At 38.1% G+C, this 20,194-nt stretch overlaps 1 protein-coding gene across 1 annotated transcript in view; it reads right to left on the bottom strand.

Annotated features, from left to right (window-relative positions):
* Positions 1-20,194, bottom strand: part of LYST (lysosomal trafficking regulator) — a 172,847-nt gene that overhangs the window by 19,593 nt on the left and 133,060 nt on the right. Inside the window, exons 41-46 of the mRNA XM_065922257.1 lie at positions 16,618-16,684; positions 15,123-15,279; positions 11,868-12,008; positions 8,777-8,994; positions 2,073-2,303; positions 371-560 (exon numbers count right to left, since the gene is read on the bottom strand). Coding sequence (XP_065778329.1) covers positions 371-560; positions 2,073-2,303; positions 8,777-8,994; positions 11,868-12,008; positions 15,123-15,279; positions 16,618-16,684 — 1,004 coding nt within the window. The remainder of the gene's footprint in view (positions 1-370; positions 561-2,072; positions 2,304-8,776; positions 8,995-11,867; positions 12,009-15,122; positions 15,280-16,617; positions 16,685-20,194) is intronic.

Here is a 20,194-nt window from a genome sequence, read left to right as displayed (position 1 = left end):
TTACTCTCATGACTGTCTCTTCTGAGGTACTAGAACTGTTGGTCAAATAAGTCATCTATTCTGGGATTCAAGAACCTCAAAGTGTGTATTTCTATAAAATTGATAATGTTTTCACCTTGTGAGACATTTATTTATTCTTGTCCCCTTCAATTGTTCCTCTCATTTCAAACGACACTGCCTTTAGTTCTCATTTTTTTTCACGTAGTATGTTTTAATTCCTACTTTGCATTAAAAGAACACAAATTTGAGTCTAGTTTTTCACCAAAGACTCAGAAAACTCAAAAATGAAACAAAACAGCAGCACAGATGAGTGGAAACATTCAAATCTCTTGAAAGATAGACCTAGGATGGTTTTCATGTTTTATTTTACCTTGTTCTTTGCTATATGTCATCAGAAGACAGAAATTTCGGGACAAACCACAGATTGCTCTAGTGGGCAGAGCCTGGAGAGAACCAAATCTTTCTCCGTGGGGCTGGCTGAAGCAGACCACAGGAACCGGAGCACTTGGGGAACCGACATACTCCCCCCATTTCAAGCCTTTTATCCATGACAAAGGACTCTAAAACCAAGAAAAGTAAAAAGTACATTTAAAAAATGGTAGTAAGAAAAAAAAATGGTAGTAAGTATAGAAATGGAAATATGTGTTCCTGGTGGTCAGATACAGTGATGAACAAGACAGACGAGGAACACATATTTCCAAAGGTGGTGCAAGTGCTATGAACAAAGTCTAAGATGGGGGAGAGGACTGAGAAAGAGTTGCTGGTTAGATGAGGGGTTGGGAAAGAGTCCCTGAGGCAAGCAGACACCTGAGTGAAATAAAAGCACACCGGGGCTCTATCTGAGGACAGGGCATGCCAGGTGGAGGGGACAGCCAGTGTGAAAGTCCTGAGGTGGGAAGGAGGCAGTTCAGAATTCATTCCTACTACAAACAGACATCCTGCTCAGGTCCTGCATATGCACCAACTTTAATTAGCTAATGAGCAATAAGTACAGTGGCAAATGAAATGGTGTTTATTACTTTTCAGGGATGTACTGTTAAATTATTTTGAATAATGACCAAAATGATTTGTAAGTCTTCAAAATCATGAGTTGTCAGTGTGACTGACAAGTAAAACATAAAACAAAAAATACAGCTTTCAACTATGAAAAACAACATGGGTGATCTGGGTTCGGCAAAACAATATTATCTATCATATTGATGTTTTAAAATTTCAATTTTGATCTTACTAGTTATATAAGTTCTGCTTGCATTTAACATGCAAATTTGATATATATGAACTATAAGCATACATTCAGTGTTCTAAATTTAGTGTATTTAAGTAACTTTATTATAAGAAACGAGTGTCAAAAGAAGGTCTGTAAAAACCATTTCCTCTTAAAGTAGATCACAGATGACTGCAATCTGAGGTCTCTGCTTTACCTTACAACCTCCTTCCCTTGTGTTTTCATTTTCTTTGATTCCCTTCTGCAAACCTCTTTAACACTTCACAACTCACAGGCTCCCACCTTAAGTTGCTTTAATAATGAAGAATTTAGCTGAGGATTAGAATCCATTTTACTCTTAAGGCTTGCTTGCTTTATTTTTCTATTTCAGAATATAAATTAATACTTAATTCCTACTTTAAGAGGCAATACTTTTTATCAAGAAAATCTGGAGGGGCCAAAAAATCATGTAAGATTTTTCCCTTAACTGTAAACTCAAACATTTACACTTCTGGTCACTACTGGTGGAAGCTGACAACTACAACCATGCTAGGCATGTTTGCACTGATTCCTTCCCTCTCATTTGCAATGCCTGTTATGTCACTGGCTGGTGAGGCTTTCCCAAGTAATAACCCTCAGAGAGGTCACAATTTGACCTGAGCTCCCAAAGCACTCCCTTCATATCACTAATGCAGCATCTTCTACACACAGAACTGGTAATGTGAGCATCTGTATTCACTGGCTGGTACACACCTTCTGGCTGGGACCATGTTACTCAATTCCCTGCCTCTAAAGCGTGGGATAAGGCCTGATGTCTCAGGAGTTGAACCACATTTTCCTGAAATCTACTGAAATCCAAATGACATACCGGATAGGTAATTTCCTTGACCTGTTCTCTGGTTTCCCTGAAAGCAAACTGTACTAACAAGCCCACGGCGGCAGGAAGCTCCCCTTCGATGTTGAGCTTGGAGCCAGGTCTGCTTGCGTGGGCTGACTGAAACAGCTGACGAGGGGTCTGGCCGTAGGTTTTTATCATGGTTTCTAGTGCTCGTCTTTGAACTGGATCTTCAACTGCAGAGACATCCATTCCAAAATATGTCTGAAGAGAAAAAGAGAATGAGAGGAATGTAAAAAGCAAGACTTGGTGATAATACCAAAGGGGAAAACAACTTGTTTATTCTCCAGGCAATGGAGAATGGAAAGGAGTTCCTTCTCAAATTTCAAATGGAAAGGATTTTAAAATGTTTTTGAACAGGTTGATAACATTAATAGTCTCAAAGAGATCAGAACAGGAATCATCAACGCTTCTGAATGGATGAAACAAAAATCTTGACTGGTGTTAACTAGGTAATTTTATGAAATTAATTTCTAATTTAAGAGAATATCATGTAAGACTTCATTTACCTGCATAGCAAAAGGAAACCATCAATAAAATGAAGACAACCTACTGAATGAGAGAAGTTGTTTACAAATCACGTGCTGATAAAGGGTTAACATCCAAAACATGCACACAACCCATACAACTCAACAGCAAGAAAACCAAAGATCTAAAAAGGGGCGGAGGACCTGAATAGATACTTCTCTAAGAAAAACATACAGATAGCCAAGAGGTACATGAAAATATTCTCAGCATCACTAATCATCAGGAAAATGCAAATCAAAACCACAATGAAATACCGTCTCACACTTGTCAGAGTTGGATAGTATAAAAAAGACAAGAGACAATAACTGTTGGCAAGGATGTGAAGGACAGGAAGCCCTTGTGCACTGCTGGTGAGAATGTAAATTGGTGCAACCAGCATGGAAAACAGTATGGAAGTGCCACAAAAAATTAAAAATTGAACTATCTTATGATCAGCATTTCTACTTCTGGGTATTTGAAAGTGAAAGTGAAAGCTGCTCAGTTGTGTCCAACTTTGCGACACCATGGACTATACAGTCCATGGAATTCTCCAGGCCAGAATATTGGTGTGGGTAGCCTTTCCCTTCTCCAGGGGATCTTCCCAACCCAGGGATCGAACCCAGGTCTCCCGCACTGCAGGCAGATTCTTTACCAGCTGAGCCACAAGGGACACCCTCTGGGCATTTAAACAACACTAATTTGAAAAGATATATGTACCCCTATGTTCATAATAGCCTTATTTATAACAGCCAAGATATGGAAGCAACTTAAGCATGTATACATGGAATGGATAAAGAAGATGTGCTAAATATATGCAACTAAATATTATTCAGTCACAAAAAAGAATGAAATCTTGTTACAACATGGATGGAACTTAAAGGCATTATGCTAAGTGATATAAGTCTGACAGAAAAAGGAAAATACCAAAGAAATAGGTATGATTTCATTTATATGTGTAATCTAAACAAAAGACCAAGCTCATAGGACTGGTGGTTACCAAAGGTGGAGGCTGGGCAAAATGAGTTAAGGGGGCCACCAGGTACAAATTTCCAGTTATACAACAAATAAATCATGGAGGTGTAATGTGCAGCATGATAACTACAATTAACAACACTGTATTGCATATTTGAAAAGTTGCTAAGAGAGTAAATCTTAAAAGTCTTCATCACAAGAAAAAAAATTTTTCTAACTAAGTAGGGGGTGGATGTTAACTAGACTTATTGTAGAGATCATTTCACAACTGAATCAGTATGTTGTATACTGGAAACTAATATAATGTATGTCAATTAGACCTCAAATTGAAAAAAAAAGAAAAACAAAATGAGGTTTTTCTTTGGTCTTGTTTTTTAGTAAGAATTGACTAAAAAAATAAACAAGTTTTTCAATTAAGTTGATCCAAAATAGCTTCTGCAGGAGATTAGTAAGTGGATCTATTTTTTCTGTGGCTGTCTGTCAGATATTGGTCAGAAAACTGAGTCAACATCATTTCAGGAGGTCCATAAAATCAAAAGAGACAACAGAATTCAGGGATATGACAACATGGAGTCTGAAGAAAACTAGAGGGTCCTGCCCCACTCCAACTTTCTCAATTCATAAGAATGAGAACTCGAAGTTCAAAGCCACCTGTGTCTGCCTGAAATTGTGTGATATCCAAATGCCCTTTTGTTCTTTGTGTGAATATGCTCAAAGAAAGAGTCAGATTCCTCTCAAGACACAATGGCTAGTGTCACAGGATGACTTTGTGTTGCTAACTCATATCACACCCCCAGCATCTTGAAGATGTCTACAAATTTCAATTACCGAGATGTGTTTTCTTACATACAGAGACATTAGTAAGGAACTTAGATTTTTGTACGTCTATGTCTCTTCTCTTGAAGAGACAAGACTTGAAGAATCAAGAGTCTAAACACCAGTAACACTGAAACCCAAGCAAAGTCTTTGTGGTTTCCATCTTGTAAGCTCAAGAGCAACACAACCATGCTTTACTTATCCTTGGAGAGGATTCACTTAATTCAGATTCCCTCTCTGTGTGTTTGCTTTTGACGTTTCCACATATACTTCTGAACCTGACAAGAACCTGGCAGTGAGAAGACTGTAATGTGATGTATATTCTTTCAGCCTCCCCAGCCAACTCGGTGAGGTTGTCATTGGAGGAGGAAGGACATTCACCTCCCAGGCAAGGGGCAGAAGCCTGGCTGAGAAACAGTCAATATATTCCATCTTTAACCGAAACACTGCAGAAAGGTCAGCACACAGTATTCCATGTGACTGGTGTTCTCCACGCTGTCACCTTTCTTAGGACGTGAAGCTAAAGAGAAAGGCGGGTTAGGGCAATACTCAGTCTAGAAAAGGAGTAAAAATTCGGGATTTGCCATGCCACTGTCCTTTTCTTTCCCACCTAATGTTGGTACATATTATCTTTTTAAAAAAGACTTCATGTGTAATACTACATTGTTGAAAAAGTCACTTGTCCAAAGCGATATATGTCCAAAGCGAGAAGGCAAAAATGAAACTGAGATACAATGCTGCCAGGTAGCTTAAGATAGTATTACTTAGGTTCTAATGAAAACTGAAAGAGAATCTGAAAGAGTAGCAGTGAGAACTGCAAGCTCTTAAATGTAAAGGGTGTTATTACACTTTTGTTCTTAGTGTTAGAGTCAGACGGAGAGAGAAGTGCATTTTTTTAAAGTGAGGTGCATATTTTTAAAGCTGGGTACAGATCTGTCATTTTTGTGCATTCTGCTTGTATAATTTAACTTTCAGCATTTAATCAGGAAGCAAATTCCATTTTCGTACCTACAAATAACATTTCTATAAATGCCAAAATAAAGTTTCAAAGGCTCTTCAGAAGTTAAATAATCTTCAACATCTACTCCCCTTGCCACCACACTCCCACCACCACAAGGGCTCCAACACCTGCTATAGATGCTTATCTAAGCAGGCTCATTCTTTACGGTTGTTTAATTTAATAGACTCAGAAATTCAAAAGAAGACTGGAATAACCCTACAGCCAGAGCTCTTAAAATTTACTTTAAAATAGTGCTTCTTTACCTTCTGGGGTATCAGTTTCTAGTGAACCCCATATACTAGTGAATGATGAATTAAGATCAAAAAGCATTTTTACATTCCTTTTTACAAAGCTAACGTTTATACTTAATTGGATGGCAGACATTACCCTGAACACATTTTCTTATTTATGAGGTTGGTATTATTATTTACATTTTACGAATCTGCACAAAAGTACAGAGAGGTTAAGGTGACACTGCAGGTCACACAACAAGTAGCAGAGTCACAGAGTGAGGATGTGAACTCAATCCTGGATTCAGAGACTGTGCACTTAAATGCTACACTTCGTTTTGTCCTACGAATTGAGCTTTATTAAATTTCTAAAACAGGGCATCCCCGGTGGGCCAGCGGTTAGGACTCCATGTCTCCAACACAGGGGGCAAGGGTTCCATCCCTGGTTGGGGAACTAAGATGCAAAGGCCATGAGGTGTGGCCAAAAAAAAAAAATTGTATTTAAAATGTATAGAACAATGGTGCAAACTCTATCCTTTATTAAGTTCTAAAGTCCCAAAGAATTAATGAAAAAATCTAGTAAGATGAGAATTAAATGGTATATTTCAGCATGCATATTCTTTTAGTGTGAATTTTAAATGAGAATAATTGAAAGCTTGTGCCAGTATTATAGGCAGAGTATACTCAGGTTAGTGTCCCAGTTGTTAACTGCTTTTAATTTGCACTGGAGTATAACTGCTTTACAAGGTTGTGTTAGTTTCTGCTGGACAACAACGTGAACTGAATTGCCTATATTTTTATTTGGCTGTGCTGGGTCTTAGTTGCAGCATATGGGATCTAGTCCCCTGTCCAGGGACCAGACCCAGGCACCTTGCATTGGGAGCACAGAGTCTTAGCCACTGGACCACCAGGGAAGCTCTTAACTGCTTTTAAAGTTACATTTTAGATCAAATATGAAGCTTAAAAATTATACCTCAGTCTTTAAAACCTTTAAAACTTATATACCTCTACAGAGATATATTTTACACACAATAAAACACTACAGATTTTTAAAGTACCATCTGATGGAACCATCATGAAAATCAAGGAACAGAGCACTTCTATCCCCCAGAAAGTTCCCTGATGTCCTTTAGGCAGTCAATACCCTACTCCCTGGAGGCAACCATTATTCTGATTTCTAACATTAGGAGATTAATCTTCCTTGTTCTTGAATTTCAGGTAAATGGAGTGGATTCATACAGAGTGCATCAGGTTTCTTTCAGTCAGCATAAAACATTTCCTCTTTATTGTTGAGTAGTATCCCATTTACTCAATACCTGGAATTGTTTGTCTTTTATTTAGAGTCATTCTCAATGATATAAAGTGGTAACTCACTGTGGCTCTAATCTGCATTTCCCTGATGACTAAAGATATTATTGCTGTTAAGTTGCTAAGTCATGTCTGCCTCTTTTGTGACCCCATGGACTGTAGCCCGCCAGGCTCCTCTGTCCATGGGATTTCCCAGGCAAGAATACTGGAAGGGGTTGCCATTTCTGTCTCCAGGGGATCTTCCTGACCCAGGGTTCAAACCTGCATCTCTTGAATTGGCAGCCGGATTCTTTACTGCTGAGCCACAGGAAAGCCCTGATGACTAAGGATGCCAAGCTTTTTTTCATTTGCTTACTGGCTACTCATATATCTTCCCTCCCTGTGTGAATCGTATTCACCTTTGCATCCCCAGAGCCTGGGAAAATAAAAGCTTCCTGAATAGGATAGATTTTTTTTTAATGTAGACTATCTAACAACATTGAAAAATATACATTAAAGCGTAACAATTCGACTTTTGGGAATTTAACTCAAGGAAGTAAAGTGGTACATAAAGAAATAATCGGAGGAATAATAACTTTAATAGCAGAAGACACACTAATAAAATATCCAAGAATAGGGGACTAGTTAAATAAATTACTGGATATCCATACATTGGAATAATAAGTAGCATTAATATTATTATATAAATGGGGGTTTCCCTGGTGGCTCAGTGCAGGGGACAAGGGTTTGATCCCTGATCCGGGAAGATCCCACATGCCGTGGAGCAACTAAGCCTGTGTGCCACAACTACTGAAGCCTGCATACTCTAGAGTTCGTGCTTTGCAACAAGAAAAGCCACTGCAGTGAGAAGCCTGCACACAGAAACTGGAGAGTAGCCCCTGCTCTTCATGATTAGAGAAAAGCCTGCACTGCAGCGAAGACCCAGCACTGCCACACATAAATAAATAAATAAAATTATTTTTTAAAAGATAACATTACAGAAATAAAATCATTATATAAAGTGATATGTATAGGAAAAAGAAAGTGGTTTTAATATTTATCTTTAGATGATGATATCAAAGTTGATCTTAAAATTTCTTTCTTTTGGAGTCTGTATCTTAGATATTTTTCTAACAAGGCACAGACATAGTTTGTACAATAAGGAAAAGGGACGCCATTTAAAAACAGAACATGTATATAGGATGATGTGCAGAGAAGAGTTACACAGCAGGCCTGAACTGCTCTTCTTGGGAAGGTGTGTCTGGAAGGCTTGTCCTTGGTCTTGTCTGGGAACATGGATTTCAGAAGAGTTCCTACCTTTTTTACCTGATAAAAGTGGTTCACTGCACCCAAACTGGACAATGTGGTGTATCCCAAACGCCTGGTTTCCTTCTGGAGGTCTGGAACTTCTGGACATATGAGAGAGGGCGCCTACACGACCAGTCCTCGATAAAAACCCTGGCACTGCAGCCCTAATTCTGTCAGTTTATTGCTGGAGGAACTGCGTGAGTTCTCTGTGACTCACTGGGATGTCTCTTGGAAGCTGGTGCCTGGCTTCCTCCAGCTCTGCCCCATGTATCTTTTCCCTTTGCCGCTTTTGCTTTGTACCCTTCACTGTAAGTACAACTGTACGCTGAGTTCTTAAGTCCTCATCCAACCTGGGAGTGGTCTTGGGGAATCTCTGACGGATAGTATCTAAGTTATTCTAAAAGAGGTGAAACATAAACCTGAAAAAATCTTGGGCAAGTTCAGTGTCTTTGTCAATTATTCTCTTTGATAACTTGAGTATTGTAAAGAAACAGTCTAACTTTTAAATGTTCAGGTTCTACCTTATATAAATGCAGAGTTTTAAAAGAATCACTTACAGCAGGATGAAAAACATTGATGGCTTGGACAGAGGCCTTCCCTTTTTGTTTATACCCGAATACCAAGTCAATCCACTGACAGATGTTCTGGGACACGTAGTCAGACTCTAGAGCCTGTCGATGGATGAGGATAAAAAGACGGGGGTCGTTACGTGCCCAAGGTGGGAGGTTGACGTGATTAACCCGCTCACCATTCTGACGCACACCAAAGTCGAAACCTAAAAGAGAAGATTAATATCAATGTTCATCTCCTCCAAATCATGCTTCCTTTGGCCCACTGAGCAGAGCTGAAGGGTTCACACAAATAGCTATTGTGTGTTATAACCAGGAAAAGGAGCATCCAGAGGACAGTAACACTATTGCCCACCTGCTGACTTACTACTCACAGAGGTGCATGGATTAACACTATCTATCCTAACTGAATCTGAAATCTTTCAAATTTACTCTTCTACCACTTCATATCACATTGAAAAGCAGAAAATCACTGCCTGCTAATTCTAATATTTCACTTATCAAATCTTCAAATGCACTAAGTGTGAAAACATCTCAATTGTAATCTTGATTAAAATACAGTGAAGACTTTTGTATAAGCATTTCAGAATTATTGGTATTAATACATAATAAATTTAAGGCTACTTGTGTGGTAAATATTAGCATTCTTCAATTTAAAAAACTCAACAAAAAAAAAATTAAAAAATAAAAATAAAAAAATAAAAAACTCAACAAAGTATATACATTCCAAGAATGAACTTAGTCTATTTATTTTATGGTAAATCTATAGGTCTGTTCTGATTTCATTTCCACTAAGCATCCCCACAGACAACAAAATTATACTAACAACGTATTATGAGGGTTGTTCTGTGATGTAAATAGGTGTTATCTAATTGTCTCTTTAGACTGCTAGTGTAAACAAATATCTCATAAGTGTTTCTTTAAAAAAATTATCCCGGGGGAGTAGGAGGGAGGCTAGAGAGGGCAGGGATATATGTACGTATACATAAAGCTGATTCATGTTGTACAGCAGATACTAACAAAACATTGTAAAGCAGTTTAGAAAACTTTATATTCCAGTTTAGAAAACTAAATAAAAAATTTAAAAAATTATCCTAAAGGAAATGTTACCTTTGAACAGAAATTTTTTGTGCTACTTTTTATGGAAAGAAAATCTGAACATCATAGCAGAACACAAATTTAAAAGAGCCTCTTAAAAGCTGATTATGCTCCATATGAAAGTAAGTTGCTGTCTGACTGCTTTTTGATCTTGTGAAAACAACTGGAAGGATCTTCACTAATTTTGGAAGTACCTGAAAATGACATATGATACGAAATATAAACCAAGGGCTTATATAAAATTAACAAGGGGTGAGGGTGAGGGTCACCTCAAAAAGCCCAGCAGTCATCTGACAGCTGCAGGGTGACAGTGTCAAGATGGACTGGCTGAGCACCTCTGGACTCTGTGTGGCAGCTTCAAGGGAGGCAGCAGAGATTCACTGATTGAACTGATTGAACAGCAGTGATGAGGCATGTAAGGGTTGAGCAGGAGAGGGGTGACCAGCAGGGGACTCGATGAACTCAAATCATTCCTAACTTTCTGGGGCTCTGGACACATCTAGACACATCAGACGGGTAGACACTTCACCCAGAGCGGGTACCTGGAGGTACAATGAAAGGCCTACAAGAACGCTCATAGGAAATGGCAGGATGTATGCTATGGCAAGTTATCTTTTTCAAAAATGGCTATAACAACACTTGCTGCTGTGCATGCTTTTCTAGAATCTCACTACTCCCCTATTAAGTGGCACAGTCTATGCTCCTTCCTTTTGAATGTGGGCAAGCCCTCGTGACTACCTCCCGAGCAGAATGCAGTCGAAGGCCACGTTGTGGCCTCCAAGGCTAGGCTGCAAAAGGCCATGCAGCCTCTGCTCATCTCTCTTGGGACACTTGTGTTAGGAGCCTGGAGTTGCCAACTAGGATGTCCGAGGCTGCATGCTGCAAGAAGTCCACAATCGTCCATGTGGAAAAGCCACACGGAAAACTAAAGACACTAAAGAAGGAGCGGCCTGCCAGCCTTATGCTGTTCTGTTCCCCTGGATGTTCCTGCTGCAGTCAATCTGAATGTAACCGCACAAGAGACCCTGAGCCAAAGCCACAAAAACCACCTGGCTGAGCTGTTCCTGAATTTCTGACCTGCAAAACTGTCATGGGTGGTACATTTAAGTTTCCGAGTCACTGAGTGCTGGAGTGATTTGCTATGCAGCTGCAGATAATGGGAACATACATACACGAAACCACGGACAGGGAGATGAGCAGCAGACTAACTGAGGCAGGAACCACAAGGCAGGTGCCCCAGACTGAAGGTGTTGATATTTCACTGAGGCATTTCTTACTTGGGCAGCACTATGAAACATGCTCCAAGTAATCAGCAGCACAGATTCATTAGTGATTATCTAAATAACTCCAGAGAAGCCAGTTAATACAGTAAAAGACTCTGAAGTAACTGCTCAACACTTTAACTTCTCTAAAGATATAATTCTCAATTTCACATGTTCCTAAAAGTCACATAAAAATATGAAATTAAGTAATGAAAGAAAAGACACCTTGTGAAGGATTAACTGATCTTACATTAAAGAACAGGCATGATTAGCTGAGATTGTTGGTCACTGGCATCACAGAAAATCTGATTTTATTTTCCAGTGTCACTTTTCATTATTCAATAACTCTAGTCAGAGTGTTTTACTTCTACCCTGGTCATTACTCATAAAATCATTGACATTTGGTTAATTTAGATTGTTCTTTAATAAATTCTTGACTTTTAAAAATAATCAGCATATTACAACTTTTATAATCAGAAAATAATAAAACAATTTCTGTAACAAAAGTAATATATACATGTTTACAAATACTTTTAATAGTTAATATTTAAAATCCTCAAGCTCACTTGGAAATAAAATTATATACCTAAAAGTAAAGGCATTTCTCTTATTTGGGGACTCAAATTTTAGAACTTACAAAAGCAATTTTTATTTTTGGAAAATTATAAAGTAAGTACAAACTCTAAGAAATTTTAATTAGAAATGATTTATTGCTGTACCTTCACGGTTAACTAAGAATTCTGGAAGATAGAAAAACTCTGGGATAAGTTCTTTCACATCAGTCATGGACTCAAAAGATGAGAGGCGCCAAGTTGTATTTGTAGAATGAAAAGTTCTATCTGGAATGTCAAAACTTTGATCTAAAAAGAAATACAAATAACACACTTAAGACACAAAGGCTTGATTCCATTTGAAACGTGTTATAATTAATTTACTTTCAATACTTCAAAAATATTAAAATGATTTTATTCATCCATAATGTAAAAGAGGTTATTAGTGTTCCTGAAAATAAATATTACTCTACATAATTTGAGACTGTATTATTTTTAATTTGTATTATGCTTTCGTGTATAACTAGATAAATTTATATCACTTATTTAATTGATTAACATTAAATATCTGCCCAAGAAGAATGAAAGTTCCATAAAAGCAGACACCTGGGATATCAACCATACCAAGCACATTCTAAGAACTAGATAATTATTTATTTATTGAATGAATAAATATAGAAGGAAAATTAAAGTTCAAGTAGGTAAAAATAGCTTTTTACCCCATCAAGAAGCAGAATTATTCCTTTACCTCTAATCAGTAAGACTATTTTTCTTCTCTCTTTTCTTTTCTCTTGCTGGGGTGACAGGGGCACTGCTTTTTAAATGTTCTTTTAGCTAAATAAGTAAAATTCTCTATGAATGAAGATAAAACTAATAGTTACTTTTTTGTTAAGCTTTTCTTGTGTAGACTATTAACAATCAAGGACTGAGTTTCAATTCTGTCTTTTCTGTCAACAGTCAAGACTTTCTAGCCTACAATATGAAATGGTATCTAAATTCAGCTCTTGAAAACATCAGCAGTGTGGATTCTTCTTAGGCACCATGTGTACCATCTAAAACTCCCCTCAACCTGTTGGAATTTGAACACATCTTTTCATCTGGAGACTGTTAGAGACGAATTTCAGCATCAAGCAAGGTGCAGTTTTTTAAAAAATATGCTAAATCTCCCCCAAGCCTGACCTGCTTTGCCAAGCAACGTTTTCTGTCACTTTTACTGCTTTCTCCTCTATTCAGCTGAACCAGTTAGCATTGACTGGGCACTAGATAAAATCTGGGATGAAATGAGATTTGTAAATTTTTTTTTTCTCAGAAAGTAGGGAGGGCCACTTAAAAAAAAACTAACTCACTCAGGATAAAAAGTTATTAATCTAAATGGAATCCAGAAAAATTAAAGACAATTCTGTGAGGGTATGGTGGAATCACAATATGTAGAGACTAGAACTGTGGAACAGGAGAAACACACTGAGGCTTCTGTTTGAATTGTTAAATTCTCTGCAGTTTCTTAATTTTTAAAAAAAGTAATACTACAAATTCCTATAATCTAGAACATGTATGAACTCAAGTGGCAGTTGTTAACTTAGCACTTTTGTTCCCCAGGGGACATCTGGCAATGCCTGGAGACATTTTTGGTTCTCATGGCTGGGGAGGGATGCCATGGGCATCTAGTAGGTCAAGGCCAGGGATGCTGCTAAATGTCCCACAGTGCAAAGGACAGTCTCCTGTAGAGAACTATGTAGCTCAAAATGACTACAGTGCCAAAGTGAGAAACCCTGGATTAAACGAGAAGACTAGAAATAAATTAAAATGTCATCACAAATCATTTTAAATTAATCAGAAGACTAGAATGGGGACTGAGCTAGTCCCTACTGTCTTTAAAAAATCATTCTTAAATACACAGTGAAGAAAACCTAGCATAATAGTTGATCGAGGGTTTTATATTAATAGATTCTTGGATGACATGAAAAGAAATGAAGGGCAGTAACAGTTCTGTTATATACTGCTGTTGTCCCAAACCACATCTGAAATATTCTTTCATTATTATTATTATTATTATTTTGGCTGTACCACCTGACTTGGAGGATCTTAGCCCCCTGACCAGGGACTGAATCTGCACCCTCAGCAGTGAAAGTGTGGAGTCCTAACCACTAGGACTACCAGGGAATTCCCTGACATATCCTTTTTTATTCTGACTGCTACTGTTTAATAACAGCATTCACAAATCAAAACACATCCAGAAAGATGAGCAGAACAGTGACAGGTTTGGAAACCAGAGCAAACACTGCTTAAATAGGTATAAAACTGTCTTTATTTATTTCTGCATTCCTTGCAGCAGGCCTTGTATATAGGAGGCTCTTAACTAAGGTTAATTAGCCTAGGGATAAACAAGAGTGAGAGGAGGAGGAGGACAGGGTAGTAATATTCAAATATTTGAACAGCTGTCATATGCAACATTTGTTTTGTGTTCTGACAAACAGAAGAGGGACAAATACAAGAAAGCCCCCCTCACAGACCAAGTGGTCTACGGAATACAAATTTATTCCTCCAAGAGGCTGCATGTATGTGAGTGTAAATATATAAAGAAGTTCAAGAAGAGTCAAGTAACTGAATGGATGATGATTCCACAAAGGATTCTGTTCCAGGAGGAACTACAGGGCTAGTACCGCTGACTCACTAGAAACTGATAGGATTTCTCACTAGAAATCACTGTTCTCACTAGAAACCTACTTGCATAGAAAGCAGTAAAGTCACCTATCTAAGTCATCTTCAGGTGTGCGGGCTGCCACTGAAGATTCTTCCCTAGGTAGTTACTGTGGTGAAGGCGGCAGTGTGGGTCTCCTAATAGCCACTTACTGATAGCAACTTAAAATTCCCCTTTAGGGGCCAAAGATAACAGGTTATCTGAAATCATTAAGTTGAACATTTTAAAAAAGTGAATTCATAACTTTAAAAGGAAGGGTAAATTTTTGCTATGTGAATGACATCTTAACTTTTAAAAAGTGAATTGCATTTTTATAAATGTAGACAAGTGCAATTTGAGGCTGAAATCGGAGACATTATCGAGATGATCTGGTTTACTGCAGGTTTCTTTTTTAAAAAAATTAAATTTATTGGGCTGCACATGGGATCTTCGATCTTCACTGTGGTATGCAGAATCTTTTAGTTGAGGCATGTGGGATCTAGTTAGTTCCCTGACCAGGGATCGAACCCAGGCTTCCAGCATTGGGAGTGCAGAGTCTTAGCCACTGGACCACCAGGGAAGTCCCAGCAGGTATCTTAAAAAGACTTTTGTCTTTTGTTCAGAGAGTAAGCAGAATTCTTTCTCCTATGGTTTGATTAGTTTCAATACATTCTCAGGATGTCAGCAAACTGGTTTTCCCCTGATGACCAATCTGACCTTTGAGGCAGTTAGAAAACCATCCTTACCTTGATAAGCTAAAAACATCTTTGTGAAAGGAGGCATTCTGACCAGGAAATGAAGCACAGTGCCGCTGTTGGAGTAGTGGGAGCCGTAGTGGTAGGGCTGTACCGGGGGCATAGGGTCGTCTTCCCGGGCTCCTTTGCGGTACTCCTCCTCCAGGTACTGAAGGACACAGGGACCAAACTGGTGATAATGAGCTCCAGGTAGAGCTGGAGAAGCCTCGCTCATCTTCTTTGCCATCCTTCTCTACTGCCCCTTAGGTGCCATCCTCCATAGCTTGCCCTCAGCCTCCTGGAGTGTCTGGGGGCCTCCTCCTTGGTGTCCCAGTGAGGGCTGACCACTCGAGAAGCATCTCACCACCTGCACGTTTACCCTCTTAGTCCCTCATAGAAAACCCACCTGTTCTGCATGTTAGTTCTCAGACCTCTGGTTCCCCACTAATGGCTCATAACGTTTAAACTGATCAACAAATAAGAACTGCCACTTTCACCAGAGACGTCTGCATTTTAAGAGGGTTTCAAGATGTAATGCTATGTTCTTTAGACAAATGCTTCTCTCAAAGGAAATGCAAGAGAAATGTAAAAACTGTATCACATTATTGAAATTCTTTAATATAACATTTTATAGCTGTTTTGCAGTAGACTTATACAGAAATAAAAAAGAATTTGGTGATCCTTCAACTACTCTTATCTTCCCATCATAAAGTAAGAAGCTCAACCAAAGTTTTAATATCTGTCACTATTCTCATCTCCCATAGCTTCTGTCTCTAATAAAATCAGGTGACAGTGAATTTTCTGGAGTCATTTCTCTTTGATTTCCATAGCACTGCCCCATTTTTAACTACAGATGAATCAAGCAGTGACAGCTGTAAGATTCCTGGAGGGATCTTTCTGAAATTTTGACATAAGATAACATGGTGAATATGAGAAAACTGCTTCAGCTGCTCCTATCTTTATACTGTGTGAGGAATACAACATATGCCTAATGAGTTTTTTTGAATTTCCAATAGGATTCCATTAACATTAATTTCACAGAAATAGATAATTAACTTCTATTTTAAACTTTAAAATCCAGTATTTTTTGTTAACAAACCTGTGCATAATTTGCTGAGATGAATAACAAAGGGTTATGGTACATTATAAATATATTGATATTATTATATATAACACTAGGGAATATAGACAGCAGGTCCCTGGACATTTTTGTGATTTTTATAAGGAATATAATTATTTCATACATTTGAACATAACAATGGATTATGAGCTTCCAATTTATACAACAATAAGTGTATTTATTTTGGGAGGCAAAGTGTTTTCAGAGAATTAAGACAGAAAAGAATATTTAAAATCACATAATGATTTCCAGTTGCCTGTCAGTTGCACACGGAAGTGGGAAACAGAAAAATCAACACTATACATTGAAAATTACGTAAAACACAAGCCCAAAAACCAAAAACCCAGTTTTAACTTATCAAAATACATGAGGAAAAACTGAACCTACCTTGTATGTGTCCACATAACGGTCTTCTTTTTCTTTATACTGCACAGCTATGGGCTTGGAGAGATTTCTATAAAGGAAGAGATGACGGAAAACATGGGAAGTATGTTAATACTGTCAGGATTAATTTGCCTCAGCTGCTTACAAGTAAATAAGTGATCAACAAGATACTTGGCCCTTGGTTTAGTGCTTACACAGGTTGTTTGCCACTAACAGTCACCATTCACAATTATAATTTCATAAACTGTGAAGACAGAATTTTTCTACACAGATGCATATCGGTATTAGGAATTTTTGACTTACAGGTAACCAAGAAGAGCTTCTCCCTCCCCTCCCTGATTCCTCTACTTCCTCAAATCATAACTGATGCTGCCCAAGGCAGATGATTCCCTGGAAGTTTCTGTCCCCATTTCCCAACCCTACACCCAGTTAGTCAGTGAAGAGTGAAGGGCAGTTTGGCCAGGAGTATGATCATGAGGAAATGTTATGTAACTATTAGTGATAACTGAAAAAAAACAACACATGCTCACAATGACTATGTTGAGATTTGGAGTGCAAGTATGAAATAAACATTTTATCTAATTCATGGATAGTGAGTGAGGCTATATGTATGGTGGAGAGAATGTGTGTAAGCATGTGTATGTCTGTGCTGGTGTTTACACTGTATCAGGGAGGCAGGAAAACTGAAGGATGAACCTCCACTTTTAAAAGCTACAGAGTCAAGCAGCATGTCTGTGCGGCCCATGAAAGAGCAAAAGAACAAGATCCAGCAGAGATGGACATGCTCCTCTGGCTGAGGCACCCTCTGGTCTGGCACCAGGATGGAGCCACCTGGAGTTTCAACATCTGGCAGCACAACTATATCAACATGAAGATTTGCTCACATTTCACTATGCCAAACCAGGTCTGCTTAGCCAGGGTGGATATATCTATTTTGGAGGAAAATTATTTCATAGGGATATTAAAATTAGCAATTAGCAAACACATTAATTTCATTTTGGAAACTTTCATAATCCTAAAAACTTTGTTAAAAAGTAAACAGTTTTATATCAATAGAATAGATAAAAAGTCACATCTCAATACAGAAGAAATCATGTTTAAGATCCTGGCATGCACTTTTTTCTAAATAGTATAAATAGTTCTTTGTGAACACAAATAATGTTGTTGTGGATGGAAAATCAGAAGTTACTGATGAGGCAAATAGAATAAACCAAAAATCAACCACAATATATCACTACAACATATCTGGAAAGGTATATGTTTTCTCCTTATTTGTGTATGTATATCACTTTAAAACAAAAAGAACCCATAATATATATTTCTACAGTATCATTTTTAATGACTACAATATAGAACAATTTACTCAAACCCAGTGCTGTACATTTAGGTTGATTCTAAATTTCAGTTACTTTAAAAAATGATGTGAGGACTATCTTATGGCTAAATATTTGCTTGTATTGCCAGGCACTGTTATCAGCAATGAACTGGCTCCTGCACTCATGAAGCTCACTTCCAGGCATAACCCTTCTGGTCAAGCACATATCCTAAAGTATTTCCTAAGAAAATACTCTAAGAAAATATTTCCTAAGAAAAAAGTCCTAGAAGTTAAATTGCTGAAACAGAGTATGCAATTTCTGAAGAGTTCTTTGGATATATACAGTCAAACTGTCTTTCAGAAAGACTGCATCTCTTTATATCAGTAGTGTATAAATTTAAATGCACATTAGCAGTGTATAAAAATGTCTAAAAGAGAAATAATGTGCCATCTGGTCTTTTTAAATTGTCAAACACATTAAACTGAATCTGATTTCTTTAAGTTATAATTAAAATATTCTAATATACTAAGTAGTATATTTGAAGTCAACATTTTTTAAACTAAGAGAAGTGTAATTGACATATAATGCCATATTGGTTTCAGGTATCCAATGTAATGATTCAGTATCTGTATATTCAAAATTACAAAATGATCATCACAATAAGTCTAGTAAACATCTGCCACCTTATCTGCCACTTAAAAAATTTTGGTGCTGTGTTAGAGAACTTTCAAGATTTACTCTCTTGGTATATTATTAACTATAGTCACCATGCTCTACATCACATCCCCATAACTTGTTTATTTCATAACTAGAAGTTTGTACCATGTGACTCCCTTCACCCATTCTGCCACAACTCCTCCCATCCCTCGCCCCCCAGTGCTTCTGGCAACCACCAATCTGTCCTCTGTTATCAACGAGCGTAGCTTTTTGTTTTGTGTGTGTTGTTTTCACTTTTAGAGTTCATATATAAGTGAGATCATACTTCAGTTCAGTTGCTCAGTCATATCTGACTCTTTGTGACCCTATGGACCGTAGCACGCCAGGCCTCCCTGTCCATCACTAACTCCTGGAGTTTGTCCAAACTCATGTCCATCGAGTCGGTGATGCCATCCAACCATCTCATCCCTTGTCGTCCCCATCTCCTCCTGCCTTCAATCTTTCCCAGCATCAGGGTCTTTTCAAATGAGTCAGTTCTTTGCATCAGCTGGCCAAGGTATTAGAGTTTCAGCTTCAACATCATCCTTCCAATGAACACTCAGGACTGATTTCCTTCAGGGATGGACTGGATGGATCTCCTTGCAGTCCAAGGGACTCTCAAGAGTCTTCTCCAATACCATAGTTCAAAAGCATCAATTCTTCAGTGCTCAGCTTTCTTTATAGTCCAACTCTCCCATCTACACATGACTACTGGAAAAACCATAGCCTTGACTAGATGGGCCTTTGTTGGCAAAGTAATGTCTCTGCTTTTTAATATGCCGTCTAGGTTGGTCATAACTTTCCATCCAAGGAGTAAGCGTCTTTTAATTTTATGGCTACAGTCACCATCTGCATGGATTTTGGAGCTCCCCAAAATAAAGTCTCTCACTGTTTCCCCATCTATTTGCCATGAAGTGATGGGACCAGATGCCATGATCTTAGTTTTCTGAATGTTGAGCTTTAAACCAACTTTTTCACTCTCCTCTTTCGCTTTCATCAACAGGCTTAGTTCTTTGCCTTTTGCCATAAGGACGGTGTCATCTGCATATCTGAGGTTATTGATATTTTTCCCGACAATCTTGACTCCAGATTGTGTTTCATCTAGCCCAGCATTTCTCATGATGTACTCTGCATATAAGTTAATAAGCAGGGTGACAATATACAGCCTTGATGTACTCATTTCCCTATTTGGAACCAGTCTGTTGTCCCATGTCCAGTTCTGTTGCTGCCTGACCTGCATACAAATTTCTCAAGAGGCAGGTCAGATGGTCTGGTATTCCCATCTCTTTAACAATTTTCCACAGTTCGTGGTGATCCACACAGTCAAAGGCTTTATTTGGCATAGTCAATCAAGCAGAAATAGATGTTTTTCTAGAACTCTCTTGCTTTTTTGATAATCCAACGGATGTTGGCGATTTGATCTCTGGTTCTTCTGCCTTTTCTAAAACCAGCTTGAACATCTGGAAGTTCATGATTCACGTACTGTTGAAGCCTGGCTTGGAGAATTTTGAGCATTACTTTGCTAGTGTGTGAGATGAGTGCAGTTGTGCGGTAGTTTGAGCATTCTT

The sequence above is a fragment of the Muntiacus reevesi genome, chromosome 2, assembly GCF_963930625.1.
Source record: "Muntiacus reevesi chromosome 2, mMunRee1.1, whole genome shotgun sequence".
In the NCBI taxonomy this organism is placed as follows: Eukaryota; Metazoa; Chordata; class Mammalia; order Artiodactyla; family Cervidae; genus Muntiacus; species Muntiacus reevesi.
This window is presented reverse-complemented; position numbering and strand designations above follow the sequence as displayed.